At 37.3% G+C, this 21,417-nt stretch overlaps 1 protein-coding gene across 2 annotated transcripts in view; it reads right to left on the bottom strand.

Moving 5' to 3' along the window:
* IFT88 (intraflagellar transport 88) overlaps nucleotides 1-21,417 on the bottom strand; it is a 152,477-nt gene that overhangs the window by 73,764 nt on the left and 57,296 nt on the right. For both annotated transcript variants that reach the window (XM_006159502.3, XM_014592010.2), the window contains 6 exons: nucleotides 19,220-19,319; nucleotides 11,990-12,076; nucleotides 8,902-9,088; nucleotides 6,797-6,905; nucleotides 4,018-4,168; nucleotides 2,934-3,049 (listed from right to left, as the gene is read on the bottom strand). In XM_006159502.3, the coding sequence (XP_006159564.1) occupies nucleotides 2,934-3,049; nucleotides 4,018-4,168; nucleotides 6,797-6,905; nucleotides 8,902-9,088; nucleotides 11,990-12,076; nucleotides 19,220-19,319 (750 nt within the window). The remainder of the gene's footprint in view (nucleotides 1-2,933; nucleotides 3,050-4,017; nucleotides 4,169-6,796; nucleotides 6,906-8,901; nucleotides 9,089-11,989; nucleotides 12,077-19,219; nucleotides 19,320-21,417) is intronic.

Raw genomic sequence — 21,417 nt, 5'->3', positions numbered from 1 at the left:
TATATCATACCATTGCCTTCTGGCTTCCAAGGTTTCTGCTAAGAAATCTGTTAACACATCTGCTAATGATCTTACTAAAGATCCTTTGTATGAGATGAGTCACTTTTCTCTTGCTGTTTTTGAAAGTATCTCTTTGTCTCCAATGGTTTGATCATGTGTCTCACTGGGCCTCCTGTGGTTTTTCCTATGTAGAATTCACTGAGCTGCTTGAAAGTTTTGATTATTATTTCTTCAATAGTCTCTTCTTCATTCTCTCTCTTCCCTTTCTGGAACTACTATATGCATATACTGATTTGCTTGATGGTGTCTTAAGATGATAATCATCGTAAATATTAAAGAACATTCTCTAACATTATACTATATAGTGATGGAGTTACATTAAATGAATCAGTTAAGACTAGGATTTCTTGACATTTTAAGACATGGCTTATGGATGTGAAGAAAATGTAGTAGTATTTCTTTATATTATAATACAGGCTTAAACCAATTTAAGCATTACATTAATTATCATATTAAAATTATGTAGTATAATATACTATTCAAGAGAGACTTCAACCAGTCACCAAAAAATAGTGTAATAAAGGTTTATACCAATTACCCCCCAAAAAAAGCCAGATTACTAAGAACCATGAAAAACTAAGACATACACTAAGGTAGAGTATCTATAGCAAGGAAAGATAAGAAATATAATTTATTTGAACTATATGCCTATATGTAATATTTATAAAATATATTAATGTAATTAGATATAAATATCTAATAGATACAAGGAACTACATGACTTAACATTCCCAGCTCCAAAGAGCTTGTGTTTTTATTGCAAAAGTAAATATTACATGACAAATGAAGACAGCATATTAAAAAAGAGAAAAAGTGGAAATTAAGATCTATAATACAGGAAACAAATGCTCAGAAAGGTGAGAGGTAATGTAATTATAGCATATATTGAATGATTTTGTCACTGACACAGAAGAAGATAAAAACATGTATAAGTGAAAATAAATTTATTAGTAAAAAGGAAGAGAAATGTTAGAGAAGTTTCTAGAAAAAGCTTCTGTTTTCAGGGAAACTAAAGCATAAAATAAAGAGTTGGTGGTGAGGTGGTCTGAGTAGGAAATAGGAAAGAAGTGTGTAAGACTGATGAGAAGTGTTCACATAACACAGACTTGTGTAGCATCAATTCAACCAGTCAGATAATTTATCTCGATAGTGCTTCACAGACTGTGAACTGAAAACTTTTTGGGAACGACATGGTAGCAAAGCGAGAGAGAAAAAGGAACTGTTAGCAAGAAAGGAAATAGATGTGACCAATTAAGCAGCCTACCAAGGATGGGCTCAGAATTAAAGCGAGAAGGAGGCTAAGACTGCAAGAGAAGGAAGGGTCAAGAGAATGAGGTCTCAATATCACCTATGGGAAAGTAGAGAGTACAGAAGTTGGAAAGAGAGAAGGTTATATTCAGACATCTGGATATGATTATTTAACATTTTACTAGTATAAATGTGCTATTGATAATCGAAATCCAGAGGGCTAAACTATAGAGAAGGCCACAATCAACGGAGTTAGAGAAGTCAAAACTTGTGCAGCTAGATTATTGATGGGATGGAGAGAAAGAATACAACTAGAGTAGTAGGTAAGGACACAACTGCTAGATCAAAATAAGACATCTGCAAACAATAGTCGAGGATAGAAGAGTGGTTGAGTCTCAAAAGAGGAAGGGTCTTACATGAGCTAATGGCTAAGGTTGGGTAATATTAAGTAAAATAAAGAGCGTATAGTAAATTATCTATGTAGCTTTAATCTTCAGGATGTAATTAAACTAAAACTGTCCCCATCCTTAGTAATCAATTTTATAATTCTCTCTACATTTATGTTTAACAGTGTCATAAAAATTAATAGCCTAATGTGAATTCCACACAGAAATCATTTAAATTATTAAGCATTCCATTAAAACATTTTATCTTAAATTGCACTTTAATCATATATGAAGTAGGACAATGATGTATTCCAGGTATAAAACATTTTGATATAAACTTAAAGACATTTAAAATACTTTTCTTGTTAATATAAAATGTACATCAATTGCATTTAAGTTGAAACCAACATAATTTTTTTTCTATGAGGAATCTTTCAGAAAAGAAATTTTGTACTAGGACAGAGGCAGTGATTTTCTGATTGATAAAGAGGTAATACTGGGCCAGCCTCATAGCGCAGTGGTTAAGCACTATGCATTGGGAGCTGGATCTCATATGGCTGACCATGGTTTGAATTCCAACCCAGTGGCTTGAAAAACATGCAGCGTGAAAATGTATGCATGCTCTAAATTCTGATGGGATGGAGAAATGGAGAAAAAAGGATTGCAGTGTGACAATATCCTGTTGCAGGGGTGCGTTTACTCTCTCTGGTGAGTGTGCATGCCTCTGGCAATATCAAATAATAATAATAAGAGAAATCATACTTGTTTGCTGACTGTGAATAAGAAAAAAATACATAAAGAGGCCGTTGGTGGTACAGCTGTAAAATATGACACTATGAGGTAAACTGACATGGGTAAGGTTCTGAGTGCCCATCCCTAGACCTCCTTGAATATGCCCATGATCTGAAGCTGGCTGAAGCTGGGAGTGGAAGGCAGTATCAAGACCCTTTGGGGTGAGTGCTATCTTTTTGTCTCTCTCTTGCTCATGGGAGAAAGAAAGAAACTTAAAAAAAAAAAAGAAAAATGTCTGAAGAGAAGTACCTTTAAGAAGAGGTTTTAAAAATAATATGCAAAAGACAATGTACTTATTATAATCAACAAAAGAAATAGAAGTAATTTTTGAATGCTCATTAATATCTGTTCTTCAACTTACTAAGTATGTCAGACCTTAATTGTAGGGATTAAAAAAAATCTAAACACAAGATGCTAACTAAACATACAATCTTAATATGTACTTACTGTATAAGAGAAGCTCTTTCAAAGTATTGAATGGCTTTTTCACAAAACTGGGTATCAATGTAATATGCTCCTAGCCACTCGATGACTTCAATATTTGAAGGAAAATACCTGTATGACTGGAAAAAATATGAAGCACGACAATACAACTTCAGTGGCAATAATTTACTTTTGAAGATTTTAATCTATTGAAAGGATTTACTCAATGTGAAATTTCTTAGTAAGTATGTATGTGCTGTCATAAGTTTCTTACAAGTTTTGAAACTACTAGATTTTTTAAAACTTAAGCCTTGTTTGACACATTTTTGAATTATAGGCTTTAACACATTTTTCAATTAATTACAATGATCTTTTTGATATACTGATATATGATTCAAATAATCTTAAATATTTAAAAGAACCAAAAGAGGATGTGAATCATACTTCAAGAAAAAAATTAAATTAAATTAATGAAAAATTAACTTCATATTCTAAGAATATTTTATTTTAAATGAATCATTATTCACTTAAAAACTAATAAGCTTTTTTGGGGCTGGCAGGTGGCATGGTGGTTAAGGGTGCTGCACTCCTGGGACCAGCAGTTAGCGTAATGGCTATGTCGCTGGATTCCCATGTAGTTGACTGTGGTTTGAGTCCCAGACCTGGTGGCTTAAACTCTCGCCAGGAGTGTGTGCGTGCATGCCCAAGATCCCGAAAGGAGAATGAAGGAGAAGAGATTGTGGTGTGGTCATCCCCCCGGGGGGGTGATTTCTCGCTGTCTGTCTCTCTGTCTCTCTCTGTCTTTCTGGAGAGCGCACATACCCTATAGCAAAAACCTCTCCAAAAAAAGAGGGGCGTTTCACTCCCACATAGCCTAACGCGGTTCAAGGTTCAAGTCCTGGATCTGGTAGCTTGCTTTCTCACTTTCCCTCTCTCTTTTACTCTGTTCCCCTCTGGTCAAATTAAAATAAATAAATAAACAAACAAATAAATAAAGTTAAATAAAATAATTAAACAAAAACCAATAAGCTTTTCCAAATGTATAAAGGCTGCTGCCTTATTTATAAATATGGTAAAAAATATATGGAAAGTAAGATAATATACATACCTCATAATAATATTGAAATGCTTGGGATTTATCTCCTTCACTGTCATATAATTCTCCTAATTTAGACAAAACTCTAGAATCAGTTGGAACAACACTGATCAATTGCATTAGCCATTCAATAGCTTGACTGGGATCTTCCATTAATTCGTATCTTGTGCAAAGCTTGTTAAGGATAATAAAATTTTTCTAAATTTCGTTAATCAATAAGCAAACTTAAAAATACTATTACAATAAAAATATTTCTTGGTCAACAGTAATGTGCTATTTTATACTGTTTATTCTGGCTTTCTTCAGGGATGGAGATGAAAAATGAAGTAGTACTACACAAGAAGTCTTCAAAAAGTTAAGTTTACGGGGAACCAGCAGTTAGCGTAATGGCTATGTCGCTGGACTCCCACGTAGTCGACCGCGGTTCGTGTCCCGGACCCGGTGGCTTAAAACTCACGCCGGGCGCGTGTGCGTGCGTGCCCAAGATCCCAAGAGGAGAATGGAGGAGAAGGGATTGCGGCATGACCATCCCCCCTGGGGGGTGATTTCTCGCTTTCTGTCTCTATGTCTCTCTCTGTCTGTCTGGAGAGCGCACGTGCCCTACAGTGAAAATCTCTCAAAAAAAAAAAAAGTTAATAATATGTAAATAATGAAAAATATGCATGGATTCTAAAATTATTTCATCAAAATAATTTTGTACTTTAATTTTATTTTTCATGAAATTTTTTAAACCCTCTCGTATATAACATGCTTGCTACCTATATATTTTGTTTTTCTTTTTGCTTCATTACTATTCAGTAAGATCAACTCCCAAATTCCTAGTAGAATTTCTTTTTAAATGCCTGAATGTTGTGTTCTAATATTTTATTTCTCTGAACATGCTCAGTATATTAAAGGGATGAGTTTTCATGTATTTTTCCTGAGTCTTCTAAAATTATAAGCCCAATGATGAGAAAGGTCTTTTTGTTTTCTTTCTTAAATTGCCAGAGGGCATGTATGTTTGCCAGACAAAGAGAAGAAAGCACCCTGCAATGGAGTGAGGTCACGCTGCGATCACTTCTCTTTTTCTCCATCCTGTCAGGATTTTTGGGCATGTACACAAAGGTATCTGGTATGTTTGTGAAGCCATTAGGACTGGGATTTGAACCATCATCAGTCATATGGAATTCAGCTCCCTTAACCACTAGGCTATAGGGTCATCCCAGAAGTTCTTTTTTTTTTTTCAGTTTCCTTTAGTGCCTAGTAAGTCCTCTGCATTTATTCAATTACTGAACAAACAAATTACTGACCACTTATTTAGTGTATATTTTTATATCAGATGTTATCAATGATCGATGGAATAAAAAGATTTCAATCCAAAGTTCTATTGAAAAGAGGGTTTCTGTTTTTAATGATGACAAAAATGTGATATCACAAGAAAAAAAAAACTAAAATAATTTATTCAAACTTCAAACATACCAACTGCTTGACTGGATCCGAACTGATGGTGAACTGGGCAGTATCAGATCATTACACTGGCAGTTTCAAAGAAATTAAACGGACAAGACGAAACAAAAAGACTAGAAGGAATAACTATAATGCCATATTCTCCGAAACTAAAACTTTTCATAAAATATTTTAATCTACTCTATCAAGAATACAGCAAAAAGTTCTTAAAATTATTAATGGCATGCATCACAATATACTTTTTTATCAATGCATTTGTATGAATTTTATATCAAGGTACTAGAAACCTAAAATTCTACCTTTCCAACATTGTATTCACAGCCTACTAAAATGGGAGAGACATTAAAGAGCTTTTCAATAGGCTGGAAGGCATTAAGAACACTGAGAAATTCCTGCTTTTCTAACTGAGGGCAGGAGGATTAAAAAAATACTAAAGAAAGCTAATAGCTGTAAAAGAAACTGACATGAGAATAATGTTTTATAGTTCTACATTCCCTGGAGTTCTAAGTCGAAGTCTTATACAGTACACATTTGATAAATGACTACTAAATGCATAGAATGAAAGAGAGTAAGTCTGTATTTAGCATTACATAATTTGGGAGAGTAATTTACAGAATTATATTCAATACACGCACACATCAGCTAAACAGTAAGATAAATTATCCAAACTTAATCAATAGTACTAATTAGCAATAATATTTTCTTTTTAATTAATAAGCTACTGTTTTGGTGATACTGTACAAACATTAGAAGACAATGTTGGGGCCAGCAGGTAGTGAGGCGGTTAAGGTTCTGGATCCCACATGGCTTACTCCCAGGCTTGAGTCCCAAGCCCAGCAACTTGAAAACATGCCTGGGTGTGTGTGTGTGCATGGCTAAAATCTGGAGAGGAAAATGGAGAAGAAGGGACTGCAGTGTGGCCACCCCCTAAGGGGGGTGGTTTCTCACTTTTTTCCTCTTTTTTTTCCCAGTGAGTGCACTCATTCTATGTCAAAAACCTAAAAATAAAAATAACAAAGAATACAATGTTCTAAAGTATCTGATTTACATTCAATAGTGGCTTATATGTATTCAAAATATCATACTCAACTAGCTCAATTATTGGCAAAAATTAATAAGTAATAGTATAACCTTTAACTAAGTCCTTAGAATGCAAATGATATTTTAAAACAGTATCATTCATATAATATTTTTATCCCATATTAAACTGCTAACTAGATTTTCTTCATCACTTTATATATTATCCTTATCAATTACTTTATTGGTTAATTTTATTTAATAATTGGTACTCAAGTACTAGTTGAATAAATTAGTAACTGTCCTAAAGTTTTTTTTAAAAAGATACATATTTGCTATCTGGTAAAGAACTTGGGCACTGTTCCTCAGGATTGCATGCAGTTTCAGGAAACAATCCAAGGCTTCATCTAGCCGGTTTAGCTTCTTATAGGTAAGGCCTTTAAAGAAAGAAAAAGAAAACCTGTTAGTATCATGTGGGTATGAATTTACTCAAAATAATAGAATACACATTTAAATATATAAAAATATTCACCCAGAAAATAAAATTAAGATGAACTGAGGAATTTTTTTTTTTTTTTTTGGAGAGGTTTTTGCTACAGGGCCCGTGCGCTCACCAAAAAGACAGAGAGAGACGATAGGAAGCCGTGCGCTCACCAAAAAGACAGAGAGAGACAGAGAGATAGGAAGCGAGAAATCACCCCCCCAGGGGGAAAGGCCACGCCGCAATCTCTTCTCCTCCATTCTTCTCTTGGGATCTTGGGCACGCACGCACACGCATCCAGCGTGAGTTTTAAGCTACCGGGTCCAGGTCGCGAACCGCGGTCAACTACGTGGGAGTCCAGCAACATAGCCATTACACTAACTGCTGGTCCCTAAACAAATTCTTAAAAAGCCAGGTTTGACCATATTACTATTTAAAAAGTCTGTTCCAGTCAGTAGGTAGCATGGTATTTAAGGCGCTAAACTCCCACACGGCCAACTACCGTTTGAATCCTGGATGTGATGGCTTGAAAATCATGCTGGGTGCATGTATGTACCCAAAATACTGAGAAGAGAATGGAAAAGAAAGGATTGTGGTGTGTCAATAACCCTGGGGGCTCAGGGTGGGGGGAGTGATTTCTCATGTTCCCTCTCTCTAGTGGGTTTATGGACCCTATTACAAAAACCTTTAAAAAAACTTCTCTTTTATAAAAGAAATTACAAAGTTTAAAGTCAAACAGCGAAGTACACTTATTTAAGCAAACAAGTAAGTACACTGTCTAGTAAGTAAACTCCTTCTTAAGAGAAGGCTTTTGTTCTTTTCACAGTACCAATAAGGTACTCTCTGAGATACCCAAATGGTTACCTCCTCCCTTCCTTACAACACAATTTGAAATGAAATCTGTTCAGTGAGCTGTCCCTGACTCCATTTAAAATTGCTAATTCCTCTCTGCCTCCCCTATCCTCCAAGGTTGCCCACTGGTCTTCCTTTCTCCTTTAGGCGGGAGACTGAAGAGTCTTCTGAGAAGAAATACCCAATTGACTGATACGCAGGTTCCCAACTAAACAGACCAGATCAGACATCAACTACCCTAACACCAGTGTACCAGCCCACCACTATCACTCATGGACCCAGAGATTTCACTTGGCTTTTAGCTCTAAAGTAAATAAATAAATCCCAGGAGACAGCCCAAGATCATCAGACATCTGAAGAAAGGTCATAACATTAAAATAATAATAGTAATAATAAAAAGAGAGAGAGAATCAAGCCAAAAAGTCCCTGCTTATACAAAGAGAAGAAAAGTTTCAAAAGATACTTCGATAATAACCCAAAAGATAAGACCAGTATTGCATGGACATGTGTTTACAACACTGAGACCTCATGCCCAGGAATTGATGTTGCCCATTTTAGGTGATCTCCTAAAAGCAGGGAAGGGAAACAGAAGGTAGTGAGCTTTAGTGGCTTGTAATATCTGGTTTATTAAAAATGAAGTCTGAAATAGGTATGATAAAATATTAAAATGTGTTAAACTGAGGTGATACACATTGAATATTTTTTCTGTGTACTTTTTTTTTCATAATTAACAAGGAATAAAATAAGATTTATCTTCTACCTAACAGTTTGGCAAAAGTTGAAAGAATGGTAATATCCAATATTAACAGGAATTAGGGAAATCAGACAGTCTCATATACTATGGCAGGAACAGAAATTGGAAAAGCCCTTCTGCAGGGCAATATGACACCAATCCAAATTTTACATGTGCATAACTTTTGAATTACTAATGCCATTTAAAATAATCTATAATATGAGAGACACTAGTCTTTTCAACTTTTTGTTAGAAGGAAATTAACTCTTCTTCCTAATGAGCTGGAGCTCTTTGAGGAAAAACAAAAACACAGACAAAGAAAAACATAAACAAACAAATATAAAAAGCAATTTTACTTTGTTCTTACCAATATTATAAAGTGCTTCGGTACAAGAAGAATCGTTTCTTAGAGCCTCTTTATAGAATTCAGCTGCCTTCTCATAATCACCATTTGCAAACACAGTATTTCCTTTATTAGTAAGAGCTGATGGATTATATCTATCAGCGTTCACAGCTAAATCTGCATAGCTGCTGGCTTGTGCAAAATCATTTTCCTAAATAAAGTACAAAGTACATATAAAACCTATTTGAATTTCATCAAATATCTTTTCTAATCTGAAATCACAGACATAAACAACAGATTTTCTGAGATTACAGATATGATGAACAGAACCAATATTTTACATATTTTGGTCTTGATAGGCTGATCAAACAAAAGATTTTTAATCATCATGCTCAGCTACCCAAGCTTCTTATGATTGCTTTCTCCACGGTCTCATGGTTTGAGTCACAGTACTTACTTATATGTAGGTGGTTCTACATTCAACGCCTAAATTCCATGTCATCATTTGCTGTAGCGGTCCCCTTCCCACCTGAAACACTGAAATAGCTGTGATGGTATCACTATCCTCCCTGCCCCTAGCACACCGGCTGCATCATCTACCAGGTCTCTGAACTTCTAACAATCCATTGTTTTTTCTCTCTCTCCAGGGGCCAAACACTTGGTCAGGACCTTGCCATTCTTCACATGATTAGGGAAATTCTTTAAGGTGTTGTGGCTATTTCTTATGTAAAAAAGGAAGATGCCCTTGGAGGGAAGAGCCAAGAGTAACAGAGGGCGGATTAAGGACCACTCCCAGGGAGCAGAGCTGGGCCCTAATCAAGGATCATTCCCTTTTCCAGATTAGGAGGCACTTGATGTGCTTATCAGCTGGGTTTCTGAATGGATAAGAACTGCTAAGGAGCAGTGATTGCCATGTGCCTCTATCCCTCCGTTTTTTGAGTGAGGATGTCTATTGCGGTTATCCTCTTCCCATCTCACCTGGGTACATTGAGTCCATTGGAACAGGTGGCATGCTTTTTGTTCACAGATTTTTTGATCAAAAGCAATGAACAGCTATGCCTGAGAAAGCCCCATCTCTGTACAGACCTGATGCTGCTCATGGCATTTGAGCCTGAGGCTGAAAGGCTGAGCATGAGGCTGAGCATCTTGTGTGTTTAAGTATGTGCCTTTGAGAAGAAGGTAATAATTGGGGCTCGTGTGCAGGCAGAGGAAGACTTACCATAATAGCCCCCAATGGATCACACCACCAACTAATCATGTTTGAGTATGCAGCTCTCCCTCAGGGACATATTATCTAATAAAAATTAACATACTCCATACTTACAGGAGCCTGGTCTGTGCCTGTGCACTGAAATTTGCTCTCATGGAACCTGGTCCTATAAAACAAATCTGGGCTCTCTTGTAGAGAAACTTCAAGGAAGGAAGGAATTTCCTTGGCCAAGAACTCAGCTGAGTCTCAGACCTGAAGGAGGCATTAGGATCATTGAGCCTCAGTCAAGCCTTGAATGATGGTAGCTGAGCGACCCCAGGAATGACTAGCAAAGAAATACTTGGTCAGTCTAGCTCATAAGGGAGAATGTGAACAATTACTTGGTCATTTTAAGCCATTAAAATTTCAGGACAGTTGTTGATAAAACAGAAAATTGATAAAACTTTATGTTGGATATCAACTGCTATGATTTGGACAATGGGTTTTTCTCCCAAAGGTTAATGTTATAGAAGCTAGGTTCCCATTGTAATGTTGCTGGGATGTGATGAGACTTTAAGAAGCCTAGTGGACGGCAGTTGGATCATGGAAGCACTGTTTTCATGAATGATTTGATGCTGTGTCTTGCGAGAGGGAGATGGTTCCTGCTCTCCTGGAAAGGATTTCTTTCTTTCTTTCTTTTTTCTTTTTTCTTTTTTATTTTTGGAGAGGTTTTTGCTATAGGGTGTGTGCGCTCGCCAGAAAGACAGAGAGACAGAAAGTGAGAAATCACCCCCCAGGGGGGATGGCCATGCCGCAATCCCTTCTCCTCCATTCTCCTCTCGGGATCTTGGGCACGCACGCACACGTGCCAGGTGTGAGTTCAAGCCACGGGGTCCGGGATGCGAACCGCGGTCTACTACGTGGGAGTCCAGCGACATAGCCATTATGCTAACTGCTGGTCCCAGGATTTCTTATAAGAACAAGTTGTTATAAAAGATGGCTGCTTCTAGATCTCTCTCTTTTTGCACTTGTCCACTGCTTCCTCTTGTCTATGTTGTGACATAGCACAGAGAATAGTCAAGACACTAGTCTCATGTTCTTGCACATTTTAGCCGTCAGAATCATGAGCCAAATAAACCCCTATTCTTTATAAACCACCCAGTCTCAGGTACTTCTATTTAGCAACACAGTACCAGACAAAGATGCCAATAATATACTTTCAACCATATATGATACACAGCTACTTATTCATCACTTTGCCTCAAAACTTTAATTACAATACAGTACCACAATTCCCCTCAGAACCACATATAAGAAATTAATGATCAGATGCTCCAAAACCTCTACTCAGCTGACTAAATCTAACAATTCTCTTCCTTGTTTCTTCTTAAAAATTTGCTGGGTCACCTCTGGCACCATCATGAAAACAATTTGTTTCTTTCCCTTCTTCAGAAATAGTCTCACCCAGGGAACCAGCAGTTAGCGTAATGGCTATGTCGCTGGACTCCCACGTAGTCAACCGCGGTTCGTGTCCCAGACCTGGTGGCTTAGAACTCATGCCGGGCGCGTGTGCGTGCGTGCCCAAGATCCCAAGAGGAGAGTGGAGGAGAAGGGATTATGGCGGGGGGGGGGGGTGATTTCTCGCTTTCTGTCTCTCTGTCTCTCTCTGTCTGGCGAGCGCACGTGCCCTATAGCAAAAACCTCTCCAAAAAAAAAAAAAAAAAAAGAGAAAGAAATAGTCTCACCATGTACATATGTCTGCAAACACAAACCCTGGCCCAGCACCAATCAGGACCAGATCCTCTATACTCCTCATTCCACTTACATTGTCCACCAGTCTTCTTGGCATGATCCTTATGCAGAAATTTAGCAATATAAAAATGCCATATAATTAACTCTTAATTACAAAAAAGCAAAACTTACCAAATAATACAGAAACGAGAGGTTAGTTGCTGCTGCACTTTTCACTCTACTGTCCTTTTTTTCAAACATTTTTAAGGTCTCTACAGCCTACAAATGAAATATCTGAAAGTTATCATCACTGCAATATAACCGTACTTGAGTTTATGGTTAGGGAAAAGACGAGTGGCTGGAGGGTGAGATCACGAAAGGGCACAGAGAAGTTAATTAAAATATTCAGGAAAACAGATGACATGATCATTTCATTTGAGAAACAGAATTTATAAAAAGTAATGTGGAAATCCTGGCACTAAAAATAAAGTAAGTAAAATGAAGAACACACAGATGGATAGAGCAGCTGAGTTGATACAGCTAAAGAGAAGCTTCGTAGCTGGAAGATAAGGCTTAATAAATACTGAGCCTTATGAGTTATATTAAGCAGTTTAGTGTTTATCCTGAAAAAAGGTGTGTAGTGGGAGAGAGAAAAGGGGAAAGCGCTTGAAAGATTTCACCTAAAAGTCATGATCAAATCTGCTCTTTACAATGACTAATTCTGGAATTTCTGTTTCTGACAATTAGAGACTAGACTACAGAAGACCATTCTCCCATGAGAATAAGTAGAAAAGTTATATAATACACATAAAAAATATTTTTAAATGTACTGGAAAAGCTACCAAAGCAACCAGGACTTTGAAGGCCAAGATCCAGAAAATGTTCAGAGTATTTAAAGGACAGCAAAAGAAAAGGCTAAAAAAAGTTCTTAGAGAAGAATTGGGAGTTCCAGAAAGAGAATAAAATGAAGGGCTGAGAATTCTCTAAAATTAAATAATGTTAAATAACTCTGGGAATACTACAAAAATGAGCAGAAGTAGATCCAAATATAATTGTATTTTAAAGAGATAAGAAATGAAAATACGTTTTTTTGTTTTTTGCTATATGGCATGTATGCTTGCCAGAAAAACAGAGAGAGACAGACAGAAAATGAGAATCACCCTCCAGCGGGGATGGCCACACCACAATCCCTTCTCCTCTATTCTCCTCTTGGGATCTTGAGCATGCATGCACACATGCCCGGTGTGAGTTTAAGCCATCAAGTCTGGGACTCGAACCACGGTCAACTACATCAGAGTCCAGTGACATAGCCATTGCGCCAACTGCTGGTCCCAAGAAATGAAAGTACATTTTTAACCACCAGGCAGGTGTGAGATAATGCTAACCAAATAAAATAATGTGTAGTGGTCAGACACCTTTAATGAAAGGTAAATGAGTACTCCACCTAGAAGTTACTGCAGAATATCATAAAGGAAACAGGTAAAGAAAGACAAAGGGTTTTCTAACTTTCCTTCTTTTTTAACACATTTACCAAAATGTAGAATATTTAAAAATACTAGATTTCATATACCTTGGTTACTATATAAGTACATTTTAAATTTTGAAGGGTCTTGAAGACTTTAAAAAAATCACTGTAAGTTTCTAGGTAGGTAATTTATAATTCCACAAAGTAAACACTTGAAAAGAAACACCTAAACATCATGTTCTCACTTTCGAGATTCTATTTCTCACTTATTTTTCTTGGAAAGATCATATAAAACTGTCACGTGGTTCCTAAAACTTATCTCAAAGATTATTGTTGCTAACATAGCTTATTCTATACAAACTATCTTATTAATTCTTTATACAACCTCAGCAGCTATTAATGTAAAAGCACTACTGTCTGAATATCTAAATATTTAATTAATTATTATTTGTATTATTTTTGCTATAGGCCACACGTGCTCACAGGAAGACAGAGAGAGAGAAAGAGAGAGAAAGTAAGAACACACTTTCCAGGAAGATAGCCACACCACAGTCATTTTATTTCCATTCTCCTCTTGGAATTTTGGGTAAACATGCACATACACCTGGTGTACTTTTCAAGCCACTGGGTCTGGTTCTTGAACTACTCAGTCACCCATGTAGGATTTAGCTGCCTTAACCACCACATCACTGGCTGGCCCTACACATATAAATTTTGTAAGTTCCATTTCACTTTAAATAAGAACTTAGATGTCTTAATCTTTACTTTTAGATCTTGTCACAATAAATGTATGTTACCCCAAAATATAAGGCACTTACATAACTCATATATCCATTAAACTCTCTGAGGTAAATTGTTTGGGGGAAAGAAAGCTATTTTCTAATGTTTCTGACATCCATTAAAAAAATACCAAAAGGAAATCAGCAAGAAACAATACTTTATTTTATTTATTTATTTTTAAGAAACGTTACTGTAGTTTCTATCATTCTTCTTAGAAGTAGCCATTTGGGGCCAGCAGAGAGTGTAGTATTTAAGGTTATAGACTCGTACATGGCCAAACATGGTTCGAGTCCTGGATCTAGTGGCTTGAAAACTGCACGGAGTGTGTGTGTATGCATGCCCAAAATCCTAAAGGAAAACGTAGAAGATGGGATTGTGGCATGGCCATCACCCTGAGGGGTGAGTTCTTACTTTCCCCTCTTTCCATCTCTCTTGTCTCTCCCTGGCAAGTGCATATACCCTATGGCTAAAAACAAAAAAAGAAAACAGACAAACAAAAAAAGAAGTATATTGAGGGCCAGTTGGTGGAGTGGTAGTAAGGCACTGGATCCCACATGGACTACTGCATGGCTCAAGTCCAGACCTGGCGACTTGAAAAACATGCTGGGATGAGACCAGCAGATGGAATGTAGTTACGCTGCTGGATTCCCACGTGGCCACCTGCAGTTTAAGTCCTGGACCTGGTGGCTTTAAGATCACTCCAGGTGACTGTGTGTGCGTGCCGAAGATCCTGGGAGAAACAGGGAGGAGAAGGGATTGTGGCATCCTTCCAGGGCATGAATTCATACTTTCCCTCCACTGTATTTGTCTCCCTCTCTCCCATGAGCAAATGTGCCCTAAGGCAAAAAGAAAAAAGAAAGAAAACCTTTAAAAAAAAAGAAAGAAAAAGAAAAACATGCTGGTACATGCATGCCCAAAATTCTGAGAAGAGAATGGAGGAGAAAGGACTCTAAGGTGGCCATCCCCTGGATTTCCCACTTTCTTTCTCTCTCTTGCCAAGTGCGTGTGCCCTATAGCAAACTCTTTTTTAAAAAGGGAAGTGTGTTGAATTTAAAAATATGGGGATGGCCTCACAGCCTAATGGTTAAGGGAGCCAGATCTTACATGACCAACTATCTATTTGGGTCTTGGCCCTGGCAGTTTGAAAAACATGCTGGGCACATGTGTGGGTACATCCTGAATCTTGACAGGATGAAAAGATGGAGGAGAGGGGTTTATAATATGACCATGCACTTTTGTAGAGTAGTTTCTCTCTCTCTCTCTTCCTCTCTGTCTCTGGTGAGCACACACACCCTCTGACAATCAAATCAAAATACAAATTTAGATACTATCCTATAGTTCAACAATGATAATATCTTAAGGCTATTTTTAATAGCAAATCTGTTTTCTCCCAAAACACTTGCTATAAATCCAAACATATAAAAAGCAATGCCATTCTCCCACAAGGTCGACTGCAGTTCAAGTTCCAGACCCAGCAGTTTGCTTTCTCTTTCTCTCTCTCTCTCGAGTTCAGATGCCCTATAGAAATTAAAAAATAATAGTAATAGAAATAATAAAATTAAATAATTATTTTCTAAAGAAAGCAATGCAATCCAAAGCTTTATTTGAAAGATTAAACAAAAGTACTTGAACTTAAGACATGTATTTAAAAACATCTGACAGAACAAAAATATATTTTATATTTTAATTTTCTAAACTATGAACTATTCTAAAATGCTACATAATTGTTCTAATAAAAGGAACACTCCAAGGTATTTTTTGGCTTAGATTTTAATTTTTGAAATAAGCTGTCTTCATAACTTTATTTTACATGACTGTATTTCTATATTTTAAAGTAAGACATTACAAATGTATTTATAAATGAAATTGAAAAAAGTGTACTTAATGTCAAAATTAAATTTTGTGGTAAACAGCAAAACAAATAAAGAAAATAAACACTATTAGTAGTCTTTTTTTTTTTTTTTTCTTTAAAAACATGATTAGGGCCCAGCACAGTGGCAAGTGCTGCTAAGACGCTGTGTTCTACAGGCTGGGACCACATAGGAGGCCCACATTTGATTCCCTATCCAACCTAAAGGCTGAGCGTGGTGCTGTGCACCTGTGATCCTAGGGATGGCAGAGGCAGGAGGGTCACGACGTGAGACCCTATCTTAAATGAACAAAAGGACTGAACAGTGATGCAACGGTAAAATGTGATCCTCTGCAAGGCAGACTCACATGGAAGGAAGGTTGTTGGTTCATTTTTAGAGACCTTGAGTATGCTGGGTATGTGTGTGCCCATGATCCAGGCTGGCTGAAGCTGGGAGTAAATAATGGCAGTGGTGCTGAATTTCTGTCTGCCTGTCTCTCTGCCCTTCTTGTTCATCGATTTTTAAGAGGGATTTTTGCTATAGAACATGTGTACTTGCCAGAGAGGCAGAAAGTGAGAAATCATCTCCAGAGGGGATCACTACACTGCAATCCCTTCTCCTCCATACTCCTCCTGGAATCTGTGCAAGCACGCACATGCACCTGATGTGAGTTTAAGACACCAGGTCTGAGACTCGAACCACAGTCAACTACGTGGGAGTCCAGCAACATAACCATTATGCCATCTGCTGGTTCCCACATGTGTGATTTCAAGATTAGAAAAATAGTGAGACCAGCAGATGGCGTAATGTTACATCGCTGGCCTCCCATGTAATTAACCACAGTTCAAGTCCGGACCCAGTGGCTTGAGATTAATGCTGGGCTCATGTGCGTGCATGCCCAAGATCCCAAGAGAATGTTAGAGAGGGGAATGAAGTATAGCCATTCCCCGTGGGGTGTGACTTCTTACTTTCTGTCTCTCTCTGCCTCTCCAGCCAGTGCACATGCCCTACAGCAAAGATCTCTTAAAAAAAAAAAATTTGGAAAACAGCTATCTGTCCACTGTGTCTTCTTTCCTGGCTGATGCCATTCCGTTTCTGGTCCTGCATCGCACCCTGTCTGTACCTACACTATCACTGGCCTCCAGATCAACCACTTTATTTCATTTACCTTCGGCTTTTTGGCAGAGATTTTTCCTCTTTTACTGAAGTAGCTACAAACACTACCACTATCACAAAGAACTATACTCTGTGATTTCAGCATCTTTTCTAAAAAAATACTTCTTTTAAAGAAAAAGTATTTAGCACTAACTCTAGAATGATCTCTTTATAGAAAAAGGCATTACTTTTTCTGTGAATTTTAAATGGTCTTCAAAAAATGATCATTATGAGATGTGTCAACCCACTTTTTAACCTAGTAGTGTTCCTTCAAACTAAGATTGTACTATACCCACCTCATCATACTTACACATACAAACAAAAGAAACACAAAATGAAAGCAGCAATGTTGAAAAGAAATAAAAAATGGAATTGACAGAATATTGGTAAACTAATTGATACAAGAAACTTGAAAATGCAAATCGAACAAAAGATATTTTCAATAACTAAGAAAGCAGCAGAAAATAAGATGTGAGTTAAGTGGATTTTAATATAAAAAATTAGAATGTTTATTCTTTAATAGATACAGTTTTAAAGCACAAAATATGGCAATGTATTTTTTTTTTTTTTAAGAGAGATTTTTGCTACAGGGTGTGTGCACTCACAGGAGAGACAGAGAGCAAGAAGTCAACCCCCCGGGGGGGTAGCCATGCAAACAAACCCCTCTCCTCCATTTCCCTCTTGGGATTTTGGGCACACACGCATGCACCTAGAGTGAGTTTCAAGCCTCCAAGTCCAAGATTCAAACTCATGTCAGCCATGTGGGAGTCCAGCAACATAACCATTATACTATCTGCTGGTCCCTGGCAATGCATTATTAATCCTTTCTAGGGGCCAGCAGTTGGCATAGTGGTGAAGATGCTGGACTCCCACATGACCAATGGTGGTTCAAGTCCTGGACCTGCTGGCTTTTTTTTTTACTTTTTTTTTCTTTCCTTTCTCTGTTTCTCTCTAGTCAAATTGGAAAATAATAATAACAATAATAAAAAAGTTTTGGAGAAGTTTTTGCTATAGGATACGTGCACTTGCCAGAGAGACAGAGACAGACAGAAAGCGAGAAATCATCCCTCCCCCCCCCGGGGGGGATGGCCACGCCGCAATCCCTTCTCCATTTTCTTCTCGGGATCTTGGGCATGCACAGGTACACGCCTGGAGTGAGTTTAAGCCACTGGGTCTGGGACTCAAACTGTGGTTGGCTACATGGGAGTCCAGCAACATAGCCATTACACCAACTGCTGGTCCCCCCAAAAATCCTTTAATTTAATCCCTGAAAAGGGGTTAAATTTTCTCTGCTGTCTTCCAGACAAGAAGGGCTTTAAATAATAAGAAAAAGGGAGAGCGCAAGCTGGGGATAGAAGTGGGAAGGAAGTGGCTTCCTCAGCCCCTTGCTGTCTGGGTCTCCTGGTAGGGGCTGAGCTTTCCAGTTGCTGGCACACAGGGCACTAGCTATTGGCCTTAAGAACTAGGAAGTCAAGTCATCCTGCTCTTTTTTGTTATCCTCTCTTTTTCTTAAAGCTGTCTAAGCTTCTGGTTTTGTCTCAGGTCTGTCCCATTTGAGAGATTGGGGAAGGGAAATACCCCTTATGCCTGCACCCAAGTGACACCAGTAGAACCGTGTCTATTAATGTGGGCCCTTTTATTCCCCGTGCAGTGCTGATGAGCAAACCGAGCATGACACAGACAGCAGGAGAGTTGCTGTGCCGACCACAATAGGATGGAAGCCACCGGTCTGCTCTCTGGGCTCCTGTTATCCCTTGTTCCCTATGCACAGTCTCTGGTTCTGAACCTCAGTGCTTCGGAGAAATCTGAAAACGTCTAGAGGAAAAGTTAATCTCTGGACTAGAATATGGTCTGGCAATTTAGCAACTGTGCTTTACAGGGAAAATATTTACATCTTAAGTACAGGAAAAACAGGTATTGGGTTGTCTGGAAAGTCATGATGCATTTTTGCATAGAAAAACAGAAAAATAAGTCATGACTTTCCCAACGACCCAATAAAAATTAATAAAAGTTTAAATCTGTCTATATATATATCTAGATCAATGGAAGTTATGTTAAGATAGAAATGAAAACATTACCCAACTTCAGAATAATCATAGGTAACATTATTCTACAAAGGAGCTTCCATGTGAACACATGAAATTATACCTGAAATGTTCCATTAAAACTTACTTGGTTAAAGTCCTTTTGCCTCAAGTATGTGATTGCTTTGTTTATTTCCAGATCGTTCGCCAGTTCTACGTATTGAGAAGCCTTCACTACTTCCACACACCTACGAGGGAAAGCATAAAAAAGAGTGACTCGATTTCATTTTAGTATATTTATGTTGTTTGTTTTCTTCAGTAAGGCTTTTTAAAGATTTTTAAAGGGTCCCTACTGTAAGGTTAAACACATGATTTCCTCCAACACAGGCTATAAGTTAATTTTATTATCCAATTTCTCATTAGCCTATTGCTACTTTTCATTATTTCTGATATTTTAAATAAAAATGGAATTGATATCTACACTCTCGTATATGAATTAACTACAAAAAACAGTTTCCGTATGTAACAGGTGAAATTGTTTTCTATACATTTTTCCTTTTTAAATGTTCTCATGGTATGAAAAATTCTGAAAAACTTGTAGAATATATGAAACTTTCTTGTGTCCAAGCTTAAACAGATGAATATATTAGCTCTGTTCCCTAAAGTACATCAGCTTTTTACTATACATGAGACACTGCACTAATTCCTTCATAAGCATTATCACATTTAATCCTCACAACAAACATGAAAGAATTATCGTTATTTTTGTTCTTTTTTGTTCTTTTTTTTTGTTTGTTTGTTTTTGAGAAGTTTTTGCTATAGGGCGCTGCGCTCGCCAGAAAGACAGACAGAAACAGAGAAACAGAAAGCAAGAAATCATCCTCAGGGAGGATGGCCACGCCACAATCCTTTCTCCTCCATTCTCCTCTCGGGATCTTGGGCATGCATGCACACATGCCTGGTGTGAGTTTAAGCCACTGGGTCCAGGACTCAAACCGCGGTAGACTACATGGGAGTCCAGCGATGTAGCCATTACACCAACTGCTGGTCTCGGATTATCGTTATTTTATAGATGGACAATTTAAAGAGCTGAGACAATGCAGAAAGAAAATTCTTAAGTAAGAACATGTTTTTCAAATTGTGGCCTTAACATCAATTTAGTAGGCCACGACTCTTACAAAACATAATAAATGGCGGGGGGAGGGAGGGATTGAAGGGATATTGGTTAAAGGACATAAAATTTCAGTCAGGAGGAGTATGTTCAAGAGATCTACTGTACATCGTGGTAACTACAGTTAAAATAGAGTGTACCTGAAAACAGTTAACAGAGTAGATTTATAGGTGTTCTCACCACACACATGCACACACACACACAAAGGTATCTGACATAATGCATATGTTAAATAACTTGATATACATTCTATAATCAATAATGGATACATGCATCAAAACATCTTATACACAATAAATATGTATTATTTTTAGTAGTCAATTAGAAAAAACTGAATAGGAAAAATAGACAGCTGTTTCTGTAAATACTATAAAATATATTTCTTTCTAAAGGTTTGGTTCACTGGCCTAGATCCATAATTTAAGAAATTTAGGGGCCAGCTGGTGGTGCGGTGGTTAAGGCACTAGACTCTCACATGGCTGACTATGGTTGGAGTCCCAGACCTGGCAGCTTGCTTTCTCACTTTCCCTTTCGCTCTCTCTCTGATCAAATTGAAAAATAATAATAAATAAAATAATTTTTTTTAAAAAAAGAAATGTAAAGCAAACAATCCTTTTCTTTAGGCAGAATTTCTTTTGAAACTGATATATAATAGTGTCTTTTTTTATTTAAATTTATTTGTTTACCTTCATTCACTGTACATCATTACAGCATACAAAATGAGATTTTCCATCCAGAGTACACTGTATATTGTCTCAATCAAGCACATCAACATACATGTTATTGTCAACAAATAATTTTCCATTTCTTGTTTCCTGTATGTTTTGCTTTTTTTCCCCCCAACCTTGATTCCCTGCCCCTTCCCCTCTGCCATTTCCCACTCACTTCCCACACTATCTCTGGTGTATCTATGTTTACTTTCTATACTGTCCCCCTCCCCCATTTTTTATTGAATTACTAAAGATCTTAATTAATCTAAATATTTTCATAGCAAACACAGCTGATATATACATTTCCATGAACGCAAGTCTAACTTTAGGCATCCTATAAAGTAGCACCTAGCTGTGGCTATATATCTTACTGCGGTCAACAAATGTATTTATTTTTTTTTTCTGAAACTTTTTTTTTTTTGGTAACTTAATTTACATTCTTTCCTTAAGCATCATCACAGCATA

This window comes from Tupaia chinensis, unplaced genomic scaffold, assembly GCF_000334495.1.
Source record: "Tupaia chinensis unplaced genomic scaffold, TupChi_1.0 Scaffold000634_1, whole genome shotgun sequence".
Taxonomy (NCBI): Eukaryota; Metazoa; Chordata; class Mammalia; order Scandentia; family Tupaiidae; genus Tupaia; species Tupaia belangeri.
This window is presented reverse-complemented; position numbering and strand designations above follow the sequence as displayed.